Source organism: Acomys russatus, chromosome 21, assembly GCF_903995435.1.
Source record: "Acomys russatus chromosome 21, mAcoRus1.1, whole genome shotgun sequence".
Lineage (NCBI taxonomy): Eukaryota > Metazoa > Chordata > Mammalia > Rodentia > Muridae > Acomys > Acomys russatus.
In genome coordinates, this window is record NC_067157.1 from 30476815 (window position 1) to 30494852 (window position 18038).

The 18038-nt window shown below is 45.4% G+C and overlaps 1 protein-coding gene across 1 annotated transcript in view; it reads right to left on the reverse strand.

The window, feature by feature from the left end:
• Slc18b1 (solute carrier family 18 member B1) overlaps positions 1 to 16253 on the reverse strand; it is a 29270-nt gene extending 13017 nt beyond the window's left edge. Inside the window, exons 1-5 of the mRNA XM_051164334.1 lie at positions 16093 to 16253; positions 7464 to 7559; positions 7066 to 7139; positions 5312 to 5459; positions 1172 to 1328 (exon numbers count right to left, since the gene is read on the reverse strand). Of these exons, the coding sequence (XP_051020291.1) occupies positions 1172 to 1328; positions 5312 to 5459; positions 7066 to 7139; positions 7464 to 7559; positions 16093 to 16149 (532 nt within the window). The 5' untranslated portion in view covers positions 16150 to 16253. The remainder of the gene's footprint in view (positions 1 to 1171; positions 1329 to 5311; positions 5460 to 7065; positions 7140 to 7463; positions 7560 to 16092) is intronic.
• Positions 16254 to 18038: the final 1785 nt, after the last annotated feature.

Genomic DNA, 18038 nt, shown 5'->3' on the forward strand with positions numbered 1-18038 from the left:
TTGCAGAGGACATAAGCACCACCTTGTGGCTTACTGTGGTATTGCCTCTCTGGCTCTGTTCTCCCCAGCTGCCCAGCTCTCCTCCTGAGCTCTGCAGCTTTGTTATATAGTAACCTGGTAGGGTGCAACGTTGATTATCCTACTAAGAAACAATATTTACAATGGACATAACCTGATTGGTAAAATTCATTTGGACAAAAGAGAACAACAAATGCACCACAAGTAAGTACCTAAGGGGGCAAGATGTTCTGTGCTCCTCCCACTGGTTAGCGCTTATCAACAACATACACGCACTTGTCACAGAGGCGGTTGATTCACATGGGCATGGAAGCTTTGGACCTGCATCCTTGTAACTGTTACTTCTGCACTGACAGGTGAAAGGCACACTGGGAAGGAAGACTTGGCCTTGCCTTCCTCTATTGAATGTGTCTCAAACAGAGTGAGAGACAGCACCTCACTCTGTGGCCAGGCTGGCCTGGAACTCACTGTGTCCATACACTTGGCCTAGACTTGGGACTGGTAGAGGCAGGAGGTTCTCTATGACTTCAAGACCAGCCTGGTCTACAGAGTGAGTCCCAGGGCAGCAAGGGCTACACAGTGAGACTTCATTAAAATACAACCAACACCAAAACAAACAAAAGCTGGCCTAGAACTTTTGGGGGGACCTCCCCTGGCTTTTTATGACAGCGACCTCTGTGAAAATTTAGTTCAGCCCAGTGATAATGGCTTGTGAACAGAAATTAAATATTTGTTTCTCCTAAAACCTGGGGGAAATTGGTATATGCATTTTAAGATTTTTTTTTTTTTTTTTTTTTTTTTTTTAAGGTAGGGCCTCACGCATCCCAGGCTGGCCTCAAACTCACTCTGTGGCTGAGGCTGCCTTAAAGGAGAGCACTTTCCCATGTTCTGCTTGTGTGGCGCTGACGATTAAACCCAGGGCTCCATGCTAGGCAAGCACTCTGTTACCTGAGCTATATTCCTGGTCCTTTGTAAGCAAAAAGTACCACGAACTGACTACCCATGTCTTAGGAAAGAGACCCAGTTTTGGAGGATACTATAAAGAGGCATTATTGATTACACAAAACAGAAGCTAAGAAATCATAAACATATCCTTTAAGAAGACACAGAAAGGAAGTAAAGACTTCGAAATAAGTGTTACGTCTGAGCTCACCGTAACTTGGCAAAATACATAGGTTGAGTGGTATCAGCAGCAGGACCGTGCACCCCAGAAGAATAAAAGGCACTTCATAGCCAAAGGACTGGTACAGCACACCCCCTAGAGGGGGGCCTGCCACCAGCCCCAGTCCAGAGAAGACTTCAAGACTTCCCTAAAAGTGAAAAACAAAAAGGAATCTAGTTAATGCATTTCAGCCAAAGAATTACGAGTGTCCGGCACAGTGACACACGCCTTCAATGTCAGCACTTGGCATTGACCCCTAAGAGTTCCAGGCCAGGCAGGGCGACATAGTAAGATCCTATCTAAAAATGCCCGGTATTGCAAACCTAGCTAGCCTATCTATGGCCAGTGAGGTCATGGACACTAGAATTGACCCTAGTAACTGCCTTCCTAGACCAGTATAATTTGCAACCGCGTCTGAAATATGTACCTTTATATCCACAGATAGGTGTTGTTCCTGCCCTGCGTCAATGGAGCAGATGCATGGCCACAACTGGGCATTGGGTGTCCAGCGCCAGTTGATACATACGCACCACAACTTGTGTGCCCAAATCTCGGAGAACACCAAGGAATAGGGGGCAGAAGAGGGTAGGAGTCAGGACGTCTGCTGCGAGACAGTGTCCTCTACACAGACAGGAAAGCTGCATGCGGGAAATCTCAACAACACAGTTGCCTAAACCAGACCAGCTACACCGTCTGACATGCCACACGGATGGGAGAAATTGCACAATATTGTATCCTCAGATGAAGAGCTACAGGCAGCCAGTGGCTCCAGAGAAAGGGAGAATCGGTCTTCTCCAGGGGGAGACCCAGGTGGTTGTCCAATCCAAGTGGTCAGTGCTGAACACATGTGCATGTAAGCAACACTAGATGAACTCAGCTGAGATTGTATTTACACACACACACACACACACACACACACACACACAGAGTAATTAAAAAGAAATGGAAAGTATACAACTATTGTACTGATGTATGAAATTAAAAAAAAAATTAAATAGAAACAGAATTATGAGAGCATTACTTGGAAAAAAATGCTATTTCACAAAGATGTTTGTTTATACCCTGATTGATTGTTCACACTCTGATGTGGTAGCATCGTTTGCAATGTCAAGTGAGGTGTGGCGGCGGACACCTGTGATCACAGCGCCCAGGGGAAAGAGATGCAGGCAGCAAAGCCAGTTCACGGCCAATGCCTAAGAGTGCTGGCCAGCCTGAGGCCCTGAGCCCCTGTTCTAGACAAAGGCACATAAAGATGCAAATGGCTTAAATACTAACATTTTAGTTAACGCAGTGATATCTATACAGTGGAAGTGCACACAGCCAGGAAAGAAAGAGTTAAGGATATTTTATTACTAGATACAGGAGACCTCAATGTAAATTTGTCAGTATAACCAGCAAGGTGTGAAACAGTGTGAAGAGTATGTCATCACACGTGTAAAGAAAAGGAGGGGAAGCTGGGCACGGTGGCACATACCTGTGATGCCAGGACTCTGGGACGCAGAGGCAGGTGGAGGCCAGCCTGGTCTACAAAGTGAGAAATGATAGCCAAGGCTACACAGAAAAACCCTGTCTCAAAAAAAAAAAAAAAAAAAAAAAAAAAAAAAAAAAAAAAAAAAAAATAAGGGGAAAGAATCATTCTGCTACTCCATATGCGTATGTGCATGTGCACATGTGTACGTGTGCACATGTATGTGCATGCATGTGTACATGTGTGCATCTGTATGTGCATGTGTATGTATACACATGCATATGTACGGCATGCATGTATACATGCATGCATATGTACATGTGCACATGTATATACGTGTGCATATGTATGTGTTCATATGTACGTGTGTGCATATGTACTTGTGTGCATATGTGCACACGTGCCTATGTACTTATGTGCATATGTGCATGTGTACTTATGTGCATATGTGCATGTGTGCATATGTACTTGTGTGCATGCATAAACAAGGAATCTTGGGAAGAATCCTGAAATACCAGCTGCCCTCTTGGAGCAGCTAGGGCACTGGATGACTGGGCGGCAGATGTGCAATGCGAAGACAGAACAGTAATGGTGTGTGTCAAACATTTGCTACATCCTGTATTCCATTTTATAACTTTTGAATTTTATTCTGTACAAAATTAACTAAAGCTAAAATAAACAAGGAAGTCCTATGGAAAAGAAGCTCACTGTAATGAAACTGTACCATTCTAAATCAATCTAGTTTTCAAGGGCTTTAAATACTTGGCTTATAATCTTCCAGACAAGAGCCAAGGAATAGGCCGGGTGTGGTGGCGCACGCCTTTAATCCCAGCACCTGGGAGGCAGAGGCAGGTGGATCTCTGTGAGTTCGAGGCCAGCCTGGTCTACAAAGCGAGTCCAGGATAGTCAAGGCTACACTGAGAAACCCTGTCTCGAAAAACCAAAACAACAACAACAACAACAACAACAACCCCCCCAAAATAAATAAAACCCTTGGGCTGGAGAGATGGCTCAGCGGTTAAGAGCACTGACTGCTCTTCCAGAGGTCATGAGTTCAATTCCCAGCAACCACATGGTGGCTCACAACCATCTCTAATGTGATCTGATGGCCTTTTCAGCACTGTACGCATAATAATAAATAAATATTTAAAAAAAAAAAAAAAAAAAAAAAGAGCCAAGGAATAAAATGGATAATTAACTAGTGTATGGAATGTGTTGGCTCTGGCTGCAACTTTTTTTTTAAAGATTTATTTATTATGCATATAGTGTTGTCTGCTTGTAGGCCAGAAGAGAGCATCAGGTTACATTATAGATGGTTGTGACCCATCATGTGGTTGCTGGGAATTGAACTCAGGACCTTTGGAAGAGCAGGCGGTGCTCTTACCCACTGAGCCATCTCTCCAGCCCCCCCAGCTACAACTTTATGTGCAAGATTGGGAGGGCAGGTCTAGTTTCCCCTGCCAATCTCAAATGTCAGTGGGTGGCTGCCATTGTCACAGGACTTTCTTGGACAGTACTTTCCAGAGTTTCTGCAGGACAGCAGCTCTTTGAGAGGTCAACAAGTCTGATGTGGAAGAAGTTGGCCCGTGGCCAAACTGACACATGCAGTACTCAGAAAAGTCTAAATTAGACGGCGCTCCTCAGACAAGACACAAGTGCTCTGAGCACGTCAAGCCGACATGAGAACTCTTCCAGGAGTCTGAGGAAAGGAGAGCAAAGACTCTCATAAGCGAAGCATGTCAGGAGGGATAAGGGCTAGAGTGGAGGAAAGCTACGGGCAGCTCTGTCAGGACCTACTCACAGAGGCACAGGGAGACAGCAAAACACTACCCTGAAGGTTTTTTAAAAAACAAAAGCAAAAGAAAAGAAAGCAGGGAGGGAGGTTAGAGAGACAGCTCAGCAGTTAAGATCACATGCTCTGGCAGAGGGCCTGGGCTCCTTTCCCAGTACCCATTTGGAGGCTCATGACAATTGCTCCAGGAGGCTCATGACAATTGTTCCAGGAGGCTCATGACAATTGTAACTCGAGTTCCAGGGAATCTCATCCCCTCTTCTGACCTCTGTGGCGCCAGGGCATACATGCAGTGTAGATGCATACATGCAGGTATAACACTCATTCACATAAAAAAGAAAACAAATAGGTTTTTTTTCTTTTGTTCGTTCTGTTGAGACAAGGTTTCTCTGTGTAGCCCTGACTGTCCTGGACTCACTCTGTAGACCAGGCTGGCCTCAAACTCACAGAGATCCATCCCTCTGCCTGTGCCTCCTGAGCGCTGGGACTGAAGGCGTGCACCACCATTCCAGATGTCACCTTCTTTTTAAACCCTCCCCTCCTGTGGCAGAGTCATCACTGATGATCTTCATTTGTTTGTTTGCTTTTGTTTTTCAGACAGTAACTCACTGGGTCAACCATGCTGGCCTCAGACTTTGGATGGTCCAGCCTTCACTTCCAGGTGTGTGTCACTACATCCGGCAAGGCTATGCTTTTCTAGTTTTTCACTTGCAGTAGAAACCAGATATCACATTTTAAATGGTGGGGTTGTTGGCGGGGGCGGGGGGGGGGACAGGGGGGACACAAGAGAGTATGGGGTAGAAATGTAAGAACAGATCAAACAAATGTTTTGGCTATGTAAGAAGGAAAATAAGAAGTTCACATTACATACCATGACTGTAGCCACATTATTTGGGAAAGCTTTTGCGAGGATGGAAGACGATGCCGTTATGGCTGCGCCAAAGCCTATGGCATCTACTATTCTCACCAGAAAGCACATGGTAATAAATATGGGTCCTTCTGGAAGCTGATCCAAGACACTGAAAAAGGAAATGACAATTACCAAATGTCAAAATGGCTTTAAGGTTTTTTTTTTTAAAACCCATTCTACTCCATGAAGAGAACTATACTTTCCAAAGTTACTAGATAAAATCTCTGAAGGAATCTTCTAAAGAGTTGGCTTGTCAGCTGGGTGGTGGTGGCACTCGCTTTTAATTCCAGCACTTAGGAAACAGAGGCAGGTAGAGTTCTCTGTGAGTTCCAGGCCAAGCTGGACTACAGAGCAAGTTCCAGGAAAGCCAAGGCTACACAGAAAAACCCTCGGGGGAGAAAAGAGTTGGCTCGTCACACTTTCGGTAGGGGATTTCTGTGACACATCATGCAAGCTTAGTTGTCCCTTCTGTTGGCATAGCTGGCCTCTGAGATTATAATCTAAAAAGGCTTCTTTGTGATACCGTGGCCCCTGGACCCATAGGAGACACGATGGCAGGACCTACTTGGGTACCAAAATCAGAGGATGCTGAAGTCCCCAACATAAACCATATTGTCTGCTATAACCGATGCTCACCTTACCAAATGCATCTCTAACTTTAATCTACTTATTCTTTATGGTGCTGTGTTGAATCCAAGGCCTCACCCATGGTAGGCAAGTTCTTTTGCAGAGCTATGCTTACAGCACTTAAGCTGCTCCCTGAAGCCTTTTGGCAGCTAGGACAATGTGAATGCTGTATAAATGGTGGCATACTTGTCACTGGGGGGTAGTGACGTGAAAGAGCAAGGCCATGCCTTTAATCTCAGCATTTGGCCGCAGAGGCCAGCCAGGTCTACATAGTTCCAGACCACTCAAGGCTAGATAGTGACGCCCTATCTGAACAACAATAACAAAACAAAAGAAGGTGTTAGGGAGCCCCTCTAGGAATATTCCACAAGCAGAGGAGAGAAAAGAAGCTAAGAAAGATCTCTGATGCTGCTGCTTCAAAACCTCCAGCCAGGTGGCCTTGCTGGAGGTGATTCTGTAAGAAATAGAGTCTCTTTCTGTATAATCAAAAAGTTTCTGCAACTCAGAAGACTATTACGTTCCCATTATGAGCGGCCACAGGAGTCCCTGTGGATGAATTCAGGAGGCACGATTCTGTTTTCTCGATTGTTGTTTTGAGACAGGCGCTTCCAATACAGCCCAGGCTGGCCCGGAACACAAGGTCCTCCTCCATTGTCTCCCAAGCGCTGAAGTCACAGGTGTTCAGCACGGAGTCGGCTTCAGCCGTTCAGTAGGAGACCTTGGAAGACTCTGTCCTTAATGTCGACAATGTTTCTATTTGCTTCCCACCTGCCTCCCGCCATCATTACTTGCATGTCAAGCATCTGACAACCCAGTAACTGATTAGCTTAAAGAGCCCCTAATAGGTCAGTGAGATGGCCCAGTGGGTGAGGTGCTTGGAAACCTGAGTTCAAGACCTGCAATCCATGTAAAGGTGGAGTGAACGAAATGATGCCACAGTGCTGTCCTCCGTCCTCCATGCACACAGCCCCCTCCACCATACACACATAACAACAAAAATCCAGGAAAACTTTCAAAGCCATTAGCATATTTGGCAGACAAACTATGAAATCCGTCCTTGTTCCCATACCTATTAGAAAGTTACTTACCCAAAAAGAATGGTAACTCCTCCTGAGATAAACATTCCTGCTATAAACATAAATTTGGCTCCAATGTAAACAAGCTACAATAAAAGTCAAAGAAGAACGATAAATAGATTGCTTCAACATGTCTACATTTATATAAAAAAAAACACTATATAAAATTGCAGGGAAGCATGTAGTTAATGTAATGTCATATTAAAATAATTATTTAAAAGAATTGTAATATATACTGTTTGCAAGCATGGAAGGGACAAACTAATCAAACACTGGGATCCAACTGTGTTACTTCTGCTATCTATAGAAATTGTATATTAGTAAGGTACAGTAACTCACTACATGATATTTGATATTTGAAAACTAATATGTATATGTATATGTACATACATATGAGTACTGATACTTACATGTTTCCCAAACACCAAAGATGCCAGCAACTCAAATAAAGCATAACATCCAAATATCATCCCAATCATGGTGTTGCTGGCCCCCTTCTTTTCTGCCTTAGAAGAAACAGAAACAGGAATAAAAATGGGAAGACAAAACAGTATTGGGTGGGAAGACAGGAAGATAAAGTCGGAGCATCACCTTAGAAGGAAACACAAGAATGTAGATGGTTAAAATCTAGACTCCAATGTGAAAGTGATCCATTTAATGTGCCTATAAAGAATTCTCCGCCGGGGGGTGGTGGCGCACGCCTTTGATCCGAGCACTCAGAAGCCAGAGGCAGGCAGGTCTCTGTGATCAAGGCCAGCCTGGTCTACAAAGCAAGTTCCATGACAGCCAAGGCTACACAGAAAAACCCTGTCTCAAAAAAACCAACCAAACGAACAAACCAGCAAAGAAAGACACACACACACATACACACACACACACACACACACACACCAAATACTTCAGATGAGGAAATCGGGACGCTGCCTCTCAGCCATGGGGCTGAGGAGACCACTGATGTAGACAGACTGCAGCATCACCTCTAGTTACAGAATTGCACGCCACCAAAAACACTCAACACGTGCCAGTTGCCAGTTCTAAAGGAAAAACCTGTATGTGCACCACAAGTGTGTAGGAGTCTATGGAGGCTTGGATTCCCTGGGTCTGGATTTACAAGCAGTTGTGAGTCACCATATGGGTGCAGGGAACTGAATTCATGTCCCGTGCAGCAAGAGCAGCGTGTGTTCTTAACCACCGAGCCATGCCTTGAGCCCCTAAAACCCCTTTCAAACTGTGCAAGTATGGCTGATCTGTGAGCCCAGTGAGGCGGTGGCCAGAGACAGCTCTGTGCTACCACTTTTAGCAGCCTCGGTCCTTTTCAGAGGCCCCTACTCAACCTGAGCTGGGATTCTTTTTTATTTTATTATTGTTTTATGGTTTTTTTAAGACAGGGTCTCATGTAGCCCAGGCTGGCCTAAGACCTGCTATGTAGCTGAGGCTGGCTTTGAATTCCTCCTGATCCTCCTGCCTCTGCATCCTGACTGTTGTACCGGCATGTGCCACCCCACCTGTTTACGTGATAATCAAAGGTGGGGCTTTATGCTAGACAAACGTTACCGACTGGGATGTGCCCTCGGCCGCAAGCCAGTTCTCTTCACTTTGATGCAAAGAAAGAATTTCAAGGCAAGTCAATATGAAGCAATGTTGAAGCTTATTACGAGGTACAGATAGAGTTTATTATACTTTAAATATATATAAGCAAAGATGTTGGAGAGAGAGAGAATGTAGGGCTTAGGGAGCAAGAGAGAAACTTTTTTTTCAATTTTATTTTTTAAATACATTTTTCAGATTATATCCTAATTGTTATCCCCTCACTTGTATCTTCCCATTTCCCCTCTCCCTCCCTCTTTCACCCTATTCCCCTCCTCTAGACTGGTGACAAAAGGGGATCTCCTCCTCCCCCACCATATGATCACAGCCTATCAGGTCTCATCCTGATAGCCTGCTTCCCCTTCCTCTGAGTGCCACCAGGCCTCTGCACCAAAGGGAAATGGTCAAATAGGGGGCACCAGAGTTCATGCTAGAGGCAGTCCCTGCTCTCCCTACAGCATAGGAGAATGAGTTGTCCATTAGCTAGATCTGAATAGGGGGTCTAGGTTTGCTGCATGCATTGTCCTTGGTTGCTACAGTAGTTTGTGCAGGCCCCGCTAGGTCCAGATCTGCCAGCCTTTATGGTCTCCTTGTGGGGGTCCTGGACCCTCTGGGTCCTTCTATCTCCCCATTCTTCCATACCACTTTCACCTGGAGTCCAATAGGGAGTTCTTGCATCTGTCCCGATCCCCCACTGAGTGAAGACTCTCAGATGACATCCCTGTTGGGCTAATAAGTGAGTATATACCATATGTGTCTTTCTGGGTCTGGGTTATCTCACTCAAGATGATCATTTCTAATTTCATCCATATGCCCACAAATTTCAAGGTGTCCTTGTTTTTAATAGCTGAGTAGTATTCCATAGTGTAAATGCACCAATATCTCTTTATCCATTCTTCGACTGAGAGACATCTGGGTTGTTTCCAGATTTTGGCTATTATGAATAAAGATGCTATGAACATAGCTGAGCCAATGTCCTTGTTGTGTGGTGGAGCATCTTTCGGGTATATGCCAAGGAGTGGAATAGCTGGGTCTTGAGGTAACACTATTTCCAGTTTTCTGAGAAAGCACTAGATTGATTTCCAAAGTGGTTGTTCAAGTTTGCACTCCCACTAGCAATGAAGGACTGACTGTTCCACTTTCTACACACCCTCACCAGCATGTGCTGTTCACTTGAGTTTTTGATCTTGGCCATTCTGATGGGTGTAAGATGTAATCTTAGAGTCCTTTTCATTTGCATTTCTCTGGTGACTAAGGATGTTGAGCATTTCTTTAAATATTTCTCAGCCATTCAATATTCCTCTGTTGAGAATTCTCTGTTTAGCTCTGAACTCCATTTCTTAATTGAGTTATTTGGTTTGGTGGTGTTTAATTTCTTGAGCTCTTTATATATTTTGGATATTAGCCCTTTGTCAGATGTAGAGTTGATGAAGATCTTTTCCCAGTCTGTAGGCTGTCACTTTGTTCTGTTGACAGTGTCCTTTGCCTTACAGAAGCTTTTCAGTTTCATGAGGTCCCATTTATTATTTGTTGACTTTAGAGCCTGGGCTGTTGGTGTTCTGTTCAGGAAGTTGTCTCCTCTGCCAGTGAATTCAAAGCTCTTTACTTTGTCTTCTAACAGATTTAGTGTACCTGGTTTTATGTTGAGGTCTTTAATCCACTTGGACTTGAGTTTTGTGCATGGTGATAAATATGGATCTACTTGCATTTTTCTACATGTAGACATCCAGTTAGACCAGCACCATGTGTTGAAGATGCTATCATTTTTTCCATTGTATAGATTTGGCTTCTTTGTCAAAAATCAAGTGTCCATAGGTGTGTGGCTTTACTTCTGGAGAGAGAGAAACTTATGGAGGAATAGTATACCGAAATGGAGTGTTTGCTTCTCAAGACAGGAGCAGCCCGGTGTCTTTACAATAGCCATACAAATATTTGTCCTTGTCTATCCTGCCTCAGATCCTCATATTGAGTTGTCACTATATCCATCTAAGGGTTAAAATGTGCAGACTTTTAATCCCAGCACTTGGGAGCCTGAGGCAGTGGGATCTCTATTAGTTTATGACCAGCTCTGTCTACAGAGCAATCACTAGACCATCCGGAGCTATATAGTGAGACCCTGTATTTAAAAATAAAAGGAAGAGAGGAAGGAAGGGAGGGAGGGAGGGAGGAAGGAAAGAAAGAAGAAAGAAAGGAAGGGAGGAAGGAAAGGAGGAAAGAAGGAAGGAAGGAAGGAAAGAAAGAAGGAAGGAAAGGAATGATCTTTAAGGATAAACTCTGAAACTCCAACTGGGTATGAAATGGAGTGTGAGGCCTCACATGGCAGCCCTTGGGAGCCAGCAGTCACCTTTCACACACCTTCTCTGTGTCAGGCTGTGCATTACCTGTGACTATTTATGGTCAGCAGACTGGACTCCATTCATTGTTTCACCAGAGCATCAGTTTTACACCAAGATTCCTGAAAACCTTCAGCATGCGTTCTTGGGCCCCGGGGAGATGGATCAGCAGTTGAGAGCAATTGTCGCTCTTGCATGGCTCACAGCCACCCAAACTCCAGTTCCAGGGGACCTACGTTCTTCTGCCCTCTTAGGGTATTGCATGTATGAGGTACACACATATACATGTTCAAAATAAAACAAGTAAGTCTTTGCTATTGTTGTTTTTTTTCTTTCAAGACAGTGTTTCTCTGTGTAGCCTTGGCTGTCCTGGACTCGCTTTGTAGGCCAGGCTAGCCTTGAACTCACAATGATCAGCCTGCCTCTGCCTCCCTGAGTGCTGGGATTAAAGGCGAGCGCCACCACGCCAGGCACATGATCTGGTTTTTTTTTTTTTTTTTTTTTTTTTTTTGGTTTTTCGAGACAGGGTTTCTCTGTGTAGCCTTGGCCATCCTGGACTCCCTTTGTAGACCAGGCTGGCCTCGAACTCACAGCGATCCGCCTGCCTCTGCCTCCCGAGTGCTGGGATTAAAGGCGTGCGCCACCACGCCCGGCTCACATGATCTGTTTTTTTAAAGGGTACTGTTACTACATTTACTTATTGTGTGTGTGTGTGTGTGTGTATACATGTGTGGGACATGCATGTACCATGGCACACATATGAAGTCGGAGGACAACTTGCAGAGTCAGTTCTCTCCTTCTACCATATAGATCCAGGGGAGCAAAGTAGTACCTTTACACAGAGCTATCTTACCAGCCTGTGCATGCATGCATGCGTGTGTGTGTGTGTGTGTGTGTGTGTGTGTGTGTGTAAGAGAGTGTGTATATCTGTCTGTGTGCCTGTGTGTATGTGTATCTGTGTGCCTGTTGGGGGGGGGTTGGGAGAGAGAGAGAGAGAGAGAGAGGGAGAGAGAGAGAGAGAGAGAGAGAGAAGGAGGGAGGGGGAGAGTGTGTGTGTTCCTGGCTTATAACTTTCACTTGGCTGACAGGTTATAAGACTCTTCTCATTCTGGAATGGACCTGCCTCAAACCCAGGTATAGGAATATTACACAGAGAACAAGGAAAACCCAGGCTGTCAGGCCTGGCTGCTTTTCTACCCTCTGATCTGCAGACTATTATGCTATACAACGAGGTGTCCACGAACTCCAGCGGCACAGAGTTCACAGATTCTACACAGCTGACAATGTGGGTGCTCCTGATGGACGATGGGTCACCCAGTGCGTTACCTCATGTGTGCTCTGTCTAATAAATCCATACCCTTAAGTGGTTCCCTGAATTCTAATTGAATCCAAGGAGAGGTATGTATGAACCCCAACTTGTAGCCAGTTAGCCACAAGCTGCAGGTTGACCTGGAGAGAGATTGTGACTCTGGGGTCTGCAACTGGCATTTGAAGGGTGTGTGTGTGTGTGTGTGTGTGTGTGTGTGTGTGTGTGTACTGGGGCTGAGATATCTCTAGGTGGCAGAGTCTCCGTTGTCCTGGATTAGGGGACTCACTCCCCAGTGTCTGCTGCTGAAGAGCTACTTGCTTCCTAGAGATAAAGGAGACATCCTTATGCCTTTCGAGGCCACAGAAGTGACCTTTGTTGTGAGAGCATAGCAGGAGACACCGCATTTTAGTTGGGTTTTCCCTTTTGTGCCAGCTAGGTTATGTCAATCTGACACAAGTCAGAGTCACTGGAGAGCAGGAAACCTCAGTTGAGAACAAGACCAGGCTGTTCAAAAGCCCTTCAGGGCATTTTCTTAGTTAGTGATTGGTGGGGGAGGGCCCAGCCCTTGGTGGGTAGGACCACACCTGGGAAGTTGGTCCTGAGTTTTGTGTAAAAAAAAAAAAAAAAAAAAAAAAGGCAAGATGAGCAATCCAGTAAGCAGCACCCCTCTGTGGCCTCTGCATCAGCTCCTGCCTCCAGGTTCCTGGACTATTTGAGTTCCTTTCCTGACTTCCTTCAGTGATAAACAGCAATGTGGAAGTGTAAGTCAAATAAACCCTTTCCTCCCCAACTTGCTTTTTGGTCATGGTGTTTCATCACAGCAGTAGATACCCTAAGTAAGACACGTTAAGCAGTGGATCTCAACTGTAGAGGGATTTAAATTCAGCAACATGGCTGCTCTGGCAAGAGATCACACCTAAAGGTCTTCTAAGATCTGGCTGAATACAGACACGCCTTTAGTCCAGGAGACAGAGGCAAGCAAATTTTTGAGTTCAAGGGCAGACTGGTATAGAGCAAATATCAGGTATAGAAAAGCATAGGTCCAGGCATGGTGGTACATGCCTTTAATTGCAGCAGTCAGGAGTCAGAGGCATCCAGGTCTCTGAGTTCCAGTCAGTGCTGTTCAGACAGTTGAGTGCAGTGTGGTGGAGGTGAGTTTGTTTATGAGTTCAGTGCAGGTCATCAGAGGCAGCTGAAGCCAGAGAATAAGAAGGAGCCAGAAGATTAGGACAGATTGCCAGAGTTAGTTTGAGGCCAAGCAGAGCAATTCAGTGAGAAGCTAAGAGCTGTCAGAGTGAATATCACTCAGCTGGGAGTCGAGTTTGAACCAGCACAGCTGAGATGAACCAGCCTGCCACAGTTCAGAAAGAACTAGAAAGAGTGAACTTATTCAGCAGGAAGCTTACAATTCCATCCGACAAATAAAAGCAGCTTTTACTCTCAATTTGTGGGTCACAACCCATTTGGGGGTCGAACAACCCTTTGACACGGGTCACATATCAGATATTTATTTATATTATGACTCGTAGCAATAGCAAAATTACAGTTATGACATAACGACAAAAATAATGTGATGGCTGGGAATCACCACAGCATGAGGAGCTGTGGTAAGCGCTCGCCGCGTCAGGAAGGCTGAGTTAGAGGCTCCCATCATTATTTTTTCCACAAAACTCGAATCTGACCGACCACTCTGATGCTCTCCCACTTATCATCAGGTCCTGGTGGTGCGTTTCGGGGCTCCTGCACTCCAGCTGCAGCTGGCGCCTCAGATCCCAGCCTGCTATCAAGGTTTTGCTCTGCCCTCCATTTAAACCTCAGCGCATGCGTGCTGCCTCCTGCTCCCTAAGAGGACGCCCTTCCCTCTGCTCCTGCCCTGACCACATCTGCAAGGGCGCACTCCTTTCTGTTATTTCCCAGAGAAACTACCAGTTCTCATTGCCACGCCTCACTTAGCCTTAACCTGGAAAGTGTCAGTCGGTGCCACACCTTCCTCCTTGGCTCTGATCTACCCAGGCGCTAACCATATCCCCCGCCCCCCCCCCCCACATACTGTCTGTCTCTTTCTGTCTTTCTGTCTCTGTCTCTCTCCCTCCCTCCCCTCCCCCCCACCCCACCCTTCCCCCCTCCCCCTCTCTCTCCTTTGTATCATCACTCCTGGCCACCTTTTCCTTAAAGAATATCCAAGTCAGCCAGGTGTGAAGCAAAGGCAGGCGAATCTCTGAGTTCAAGGCCAGCCTGGTGTCCAAAATGAGTGCAGGATAGCCAAGGCTACACAGAGAAACCCTGTCTCAAAACAAAACAAAACAAAACAAAAACTAACAAGCTGGGATCCTCACCACTCTCTCCTTTTGGCATTGTAGGCACCAATGGATAAACGGGTGGCAGCACGTGCTGTGAACCATGAGTGCTGGCTGGGTACAGGGAGGAAACAGTGTTCCTTTAGCAGCAAGGCTTCTCTGGTGGTACACAGAACGGGAGGACTACATGCTCTTGAGGCGGTTTGAGACCTGAGAAGTTGTCAGTGCCCTGCAGACCTAAGACTTTGGCAAGACTCACAAAAGAAACATGCGGACATATTGTTTGAACTTGCCCAAACTAGTTCCCTCTCGGCCATATTCCCATGTAAAGGGCAAAGGTTAGAGAAAGCCGAGCAACGTTAATTAGAGTCCTTCCTTTGCACAAACATTGCTTCTGGGGTGCATAAGAAGTTCAGACTGAATTACCTGAGTCACAACTACCCCACCCCACTTTGGAGACAAAAATCTCACTTGATGGCCCTGGCTGCCCGGAATTCACTTATAGACCAGGCTGGCCTCAAAATGTCTAGGATCAGCCTGCCTGCCTCTGCCTCCTTCTTGCTCTGGTTAAAGGTATGTACCATCATGCTTGGCTACAAGTACCTAATTCTAATATATATATATATATATATATATATATATATATATATATATATATATATATATATATATACACCCAACAGCAGAACACAGCATTGGCATCTTGGTCATTTATTGAAGCTCCCTATTTTCAGCTATAGACTCCAAACTACCTGGTAGAATAAACAATACTTTTAAAAAGTCAAATATATTTTAGGAGAATTGGGGTTGGGGAAGGATGACTCAGTAGGTAATGGCCTCCTTATGTAAGCAGGACCACCTGACTTGGATCTGCATCACCCACATACAAAGCTGAGCTTACAGGTACATGTCTGTGATTCTAGCACTGGGAGGTGGAGACAGAAGGATCCCAGGGCTTTGCCAGCAGCCAGTCTAGCTGAACTGGTGAGCTCCAGGTATAGTGAAGATGGCTGATGTTGACTACCTCTAGGCTCTTTATAATGGGCTAATAGCACCTTCCACCACTTCCCCCCCCCCCCCAGCATAATACAACTGCCATATAACACACACACACACACACACACACACACACACATACACACACATACACACACACACACAATCTATATTGTAGGCACGTGTTTATATTTTACTTATTTTTTAAGATTTTAAAAAAATTTTACTTATGTATTTATGCACCTGTGTCTGTGTGGAAATATTTCCACGTGAGCCTGGTGTCCATGGAGGCCAAAAGCACCAAATCCCTCTGGAGCCAGAGCTAAAGATGGTACGAGCTGCCTGATGCGGATGCTGGGAACTGAGCTCAGGTTATCTGGAAAAGCAGGATGCACTCCTAACTGCTGAGCCATCTCCCCGCAACCCTCATATTCTTATATTTTATATCCTCTAAAATGACATAACAGAAAGGCTTTCTTAAAAAGATAGAGTTTATACAGGTATAAAAATGTTTTACCTCCTTAGGGAAAAACGGTCCAAGGATGGAATAGGTCATCATGCAGCCTAAGTTCATTGAAGCCGCGGACACCAGTACGAAAGCCTGTTCCCTTGAAAGTCGACTGGATGTCTCTCCTGTGCCCCCTCCAGGACCGTCATCTTGAAAGCAAACATACTGCCATTACAGGGGTGTAACTGGGCTTCTGGGTAAAGCACATACGTGGCCATTTCATGTGGAGTTAGTCAGCTCCGAGAACACTTGCTGAGCTGAAAGTCTATTCTAAATATAGCAGTTATGACCAAACAGGGTACCACTGCAAACTTGAAACAGCGGTTTCTATACATAGACTCTTGTACTAGAATTCCAATGCAGAAAACGCTAAGCCATCTGATGTCCCTTGCCTTACAACGAGGCAGACCTGCGGGGCGGCTGCTCATTAGGAGTCCCTTCAGTGATGGGCACCAGGGTGGTTTGCCAAGGGTCTTGGGCTCTAGAGAAAAACATCTTATTTTCTCAACTTCATGTGCCATACAGACTCTGTCAGGGCTTAAATGTTTAAACAGGTAATGCAAGCTCCTCGTCCCAAAATGGACAGGCCTAGCTCTTTATCAGCCGTTTGATTGGTGAACATATAGCATTCTGGAAAGTCTAGTCTCACTGATATGTAAATCAAGTCATTGTCAACACTAGACTTACTTTTCTAGACCAAGCTGGCCTCGAACTCACAGAGAACTGACTTTGTGAGCCATCATGCCCGGCTAATTAGTGGTCTTTCAAATCAACTCATTTAGTACTGTTTTCCAGGTTTAAACTGTCAAAGGACCAAATAATCACTCAGTTTCAGATGTCCAAACCGATTCCTCAGCCATTTTTATATTAAATGACCTGACGGGGAAAGAGGAGGAGGAGGAGGAGGAGGAGGAGGAGGAGGAGGACGAGGAGGAGGAGGAGGAGAAGGAGGAGGAGGAAGAAGAAGAAGAAGAAGAAGAAGAAGAAGAAGAAGAAGAAGAAGAAGAAGAAGAAGAAGGAAATGTATTTGATCTGCTGCTTTTTCAGAGGTAGCCATTATAGGCCAGGAGGAAAAATCTATTCACGATTAGGGAAGTCTTAAGAATCCTTTTAAAAATGCCGAGTTGACATTCTGGGTTTCCTCTGTCCATGCTTAATATGAGGGGAAGTGCCCAGTCTTACTGCAACTTGATATGCCAAATGTTTGGTTGATATCAGAACCTTTGGATAGAATAGAAACAGAAGAAAAGATCAGAAACAGAGGAACAGAATAAAAATATAGGACAGAGGACGAGTGGGTGGGAGGACTGCAGAGGAGGAGAGAGGGGGAGAGAGGAGAGGCAGAGGGGAAATTGCAGTTGGAAATAAATAAGTAAATGTATTTATTTATTCATTCATTCATTCATTTATGCCGGAGTTGAAATGAAATATGCCAGAGTTGAAGAAGGGAAATGAGAGAAAGTTAAAAGCAAGGGGAACACCAGCAAGAACATTTTAGGCCTGATAATGTTGTGCTGTTAATTTGAAAGCATTCTGAAACCCCCTACTTAAAAAGCAGAGATCTGGGGAGAACCCGTGTGCAGTCCCCCAAACTGAAGAAAAGAAATGTTGGCCTGGACCCCACAGTCAGATCAGGCCCCACCCCGCTTGAAGGTCTCACAAAAAACAAAAACAAAACAATCCAACAAAAACAAAATCCCAAGTTAAGCCTACTCCTATTCTAGTTAAAGAGGCAGGCCCTAGCAGCGTGAGCACACGGATCACGGTCACCTCCTGTCCCTGCGTGAGCAGGCGAGCCCGCCGCGTCCATGACCCGCTGCTCCGGGTCCTGCCGGCGACACGGGCCTCAGCCACCGTGGACGAGAAGCGAAGGCAGCGGGCGGTCCGTGGGGCCTGGACCCAGCATTCCCCTCCAGAGGCAGACACCGACCGGAGCGGGAAGCCTCTCAGAACCC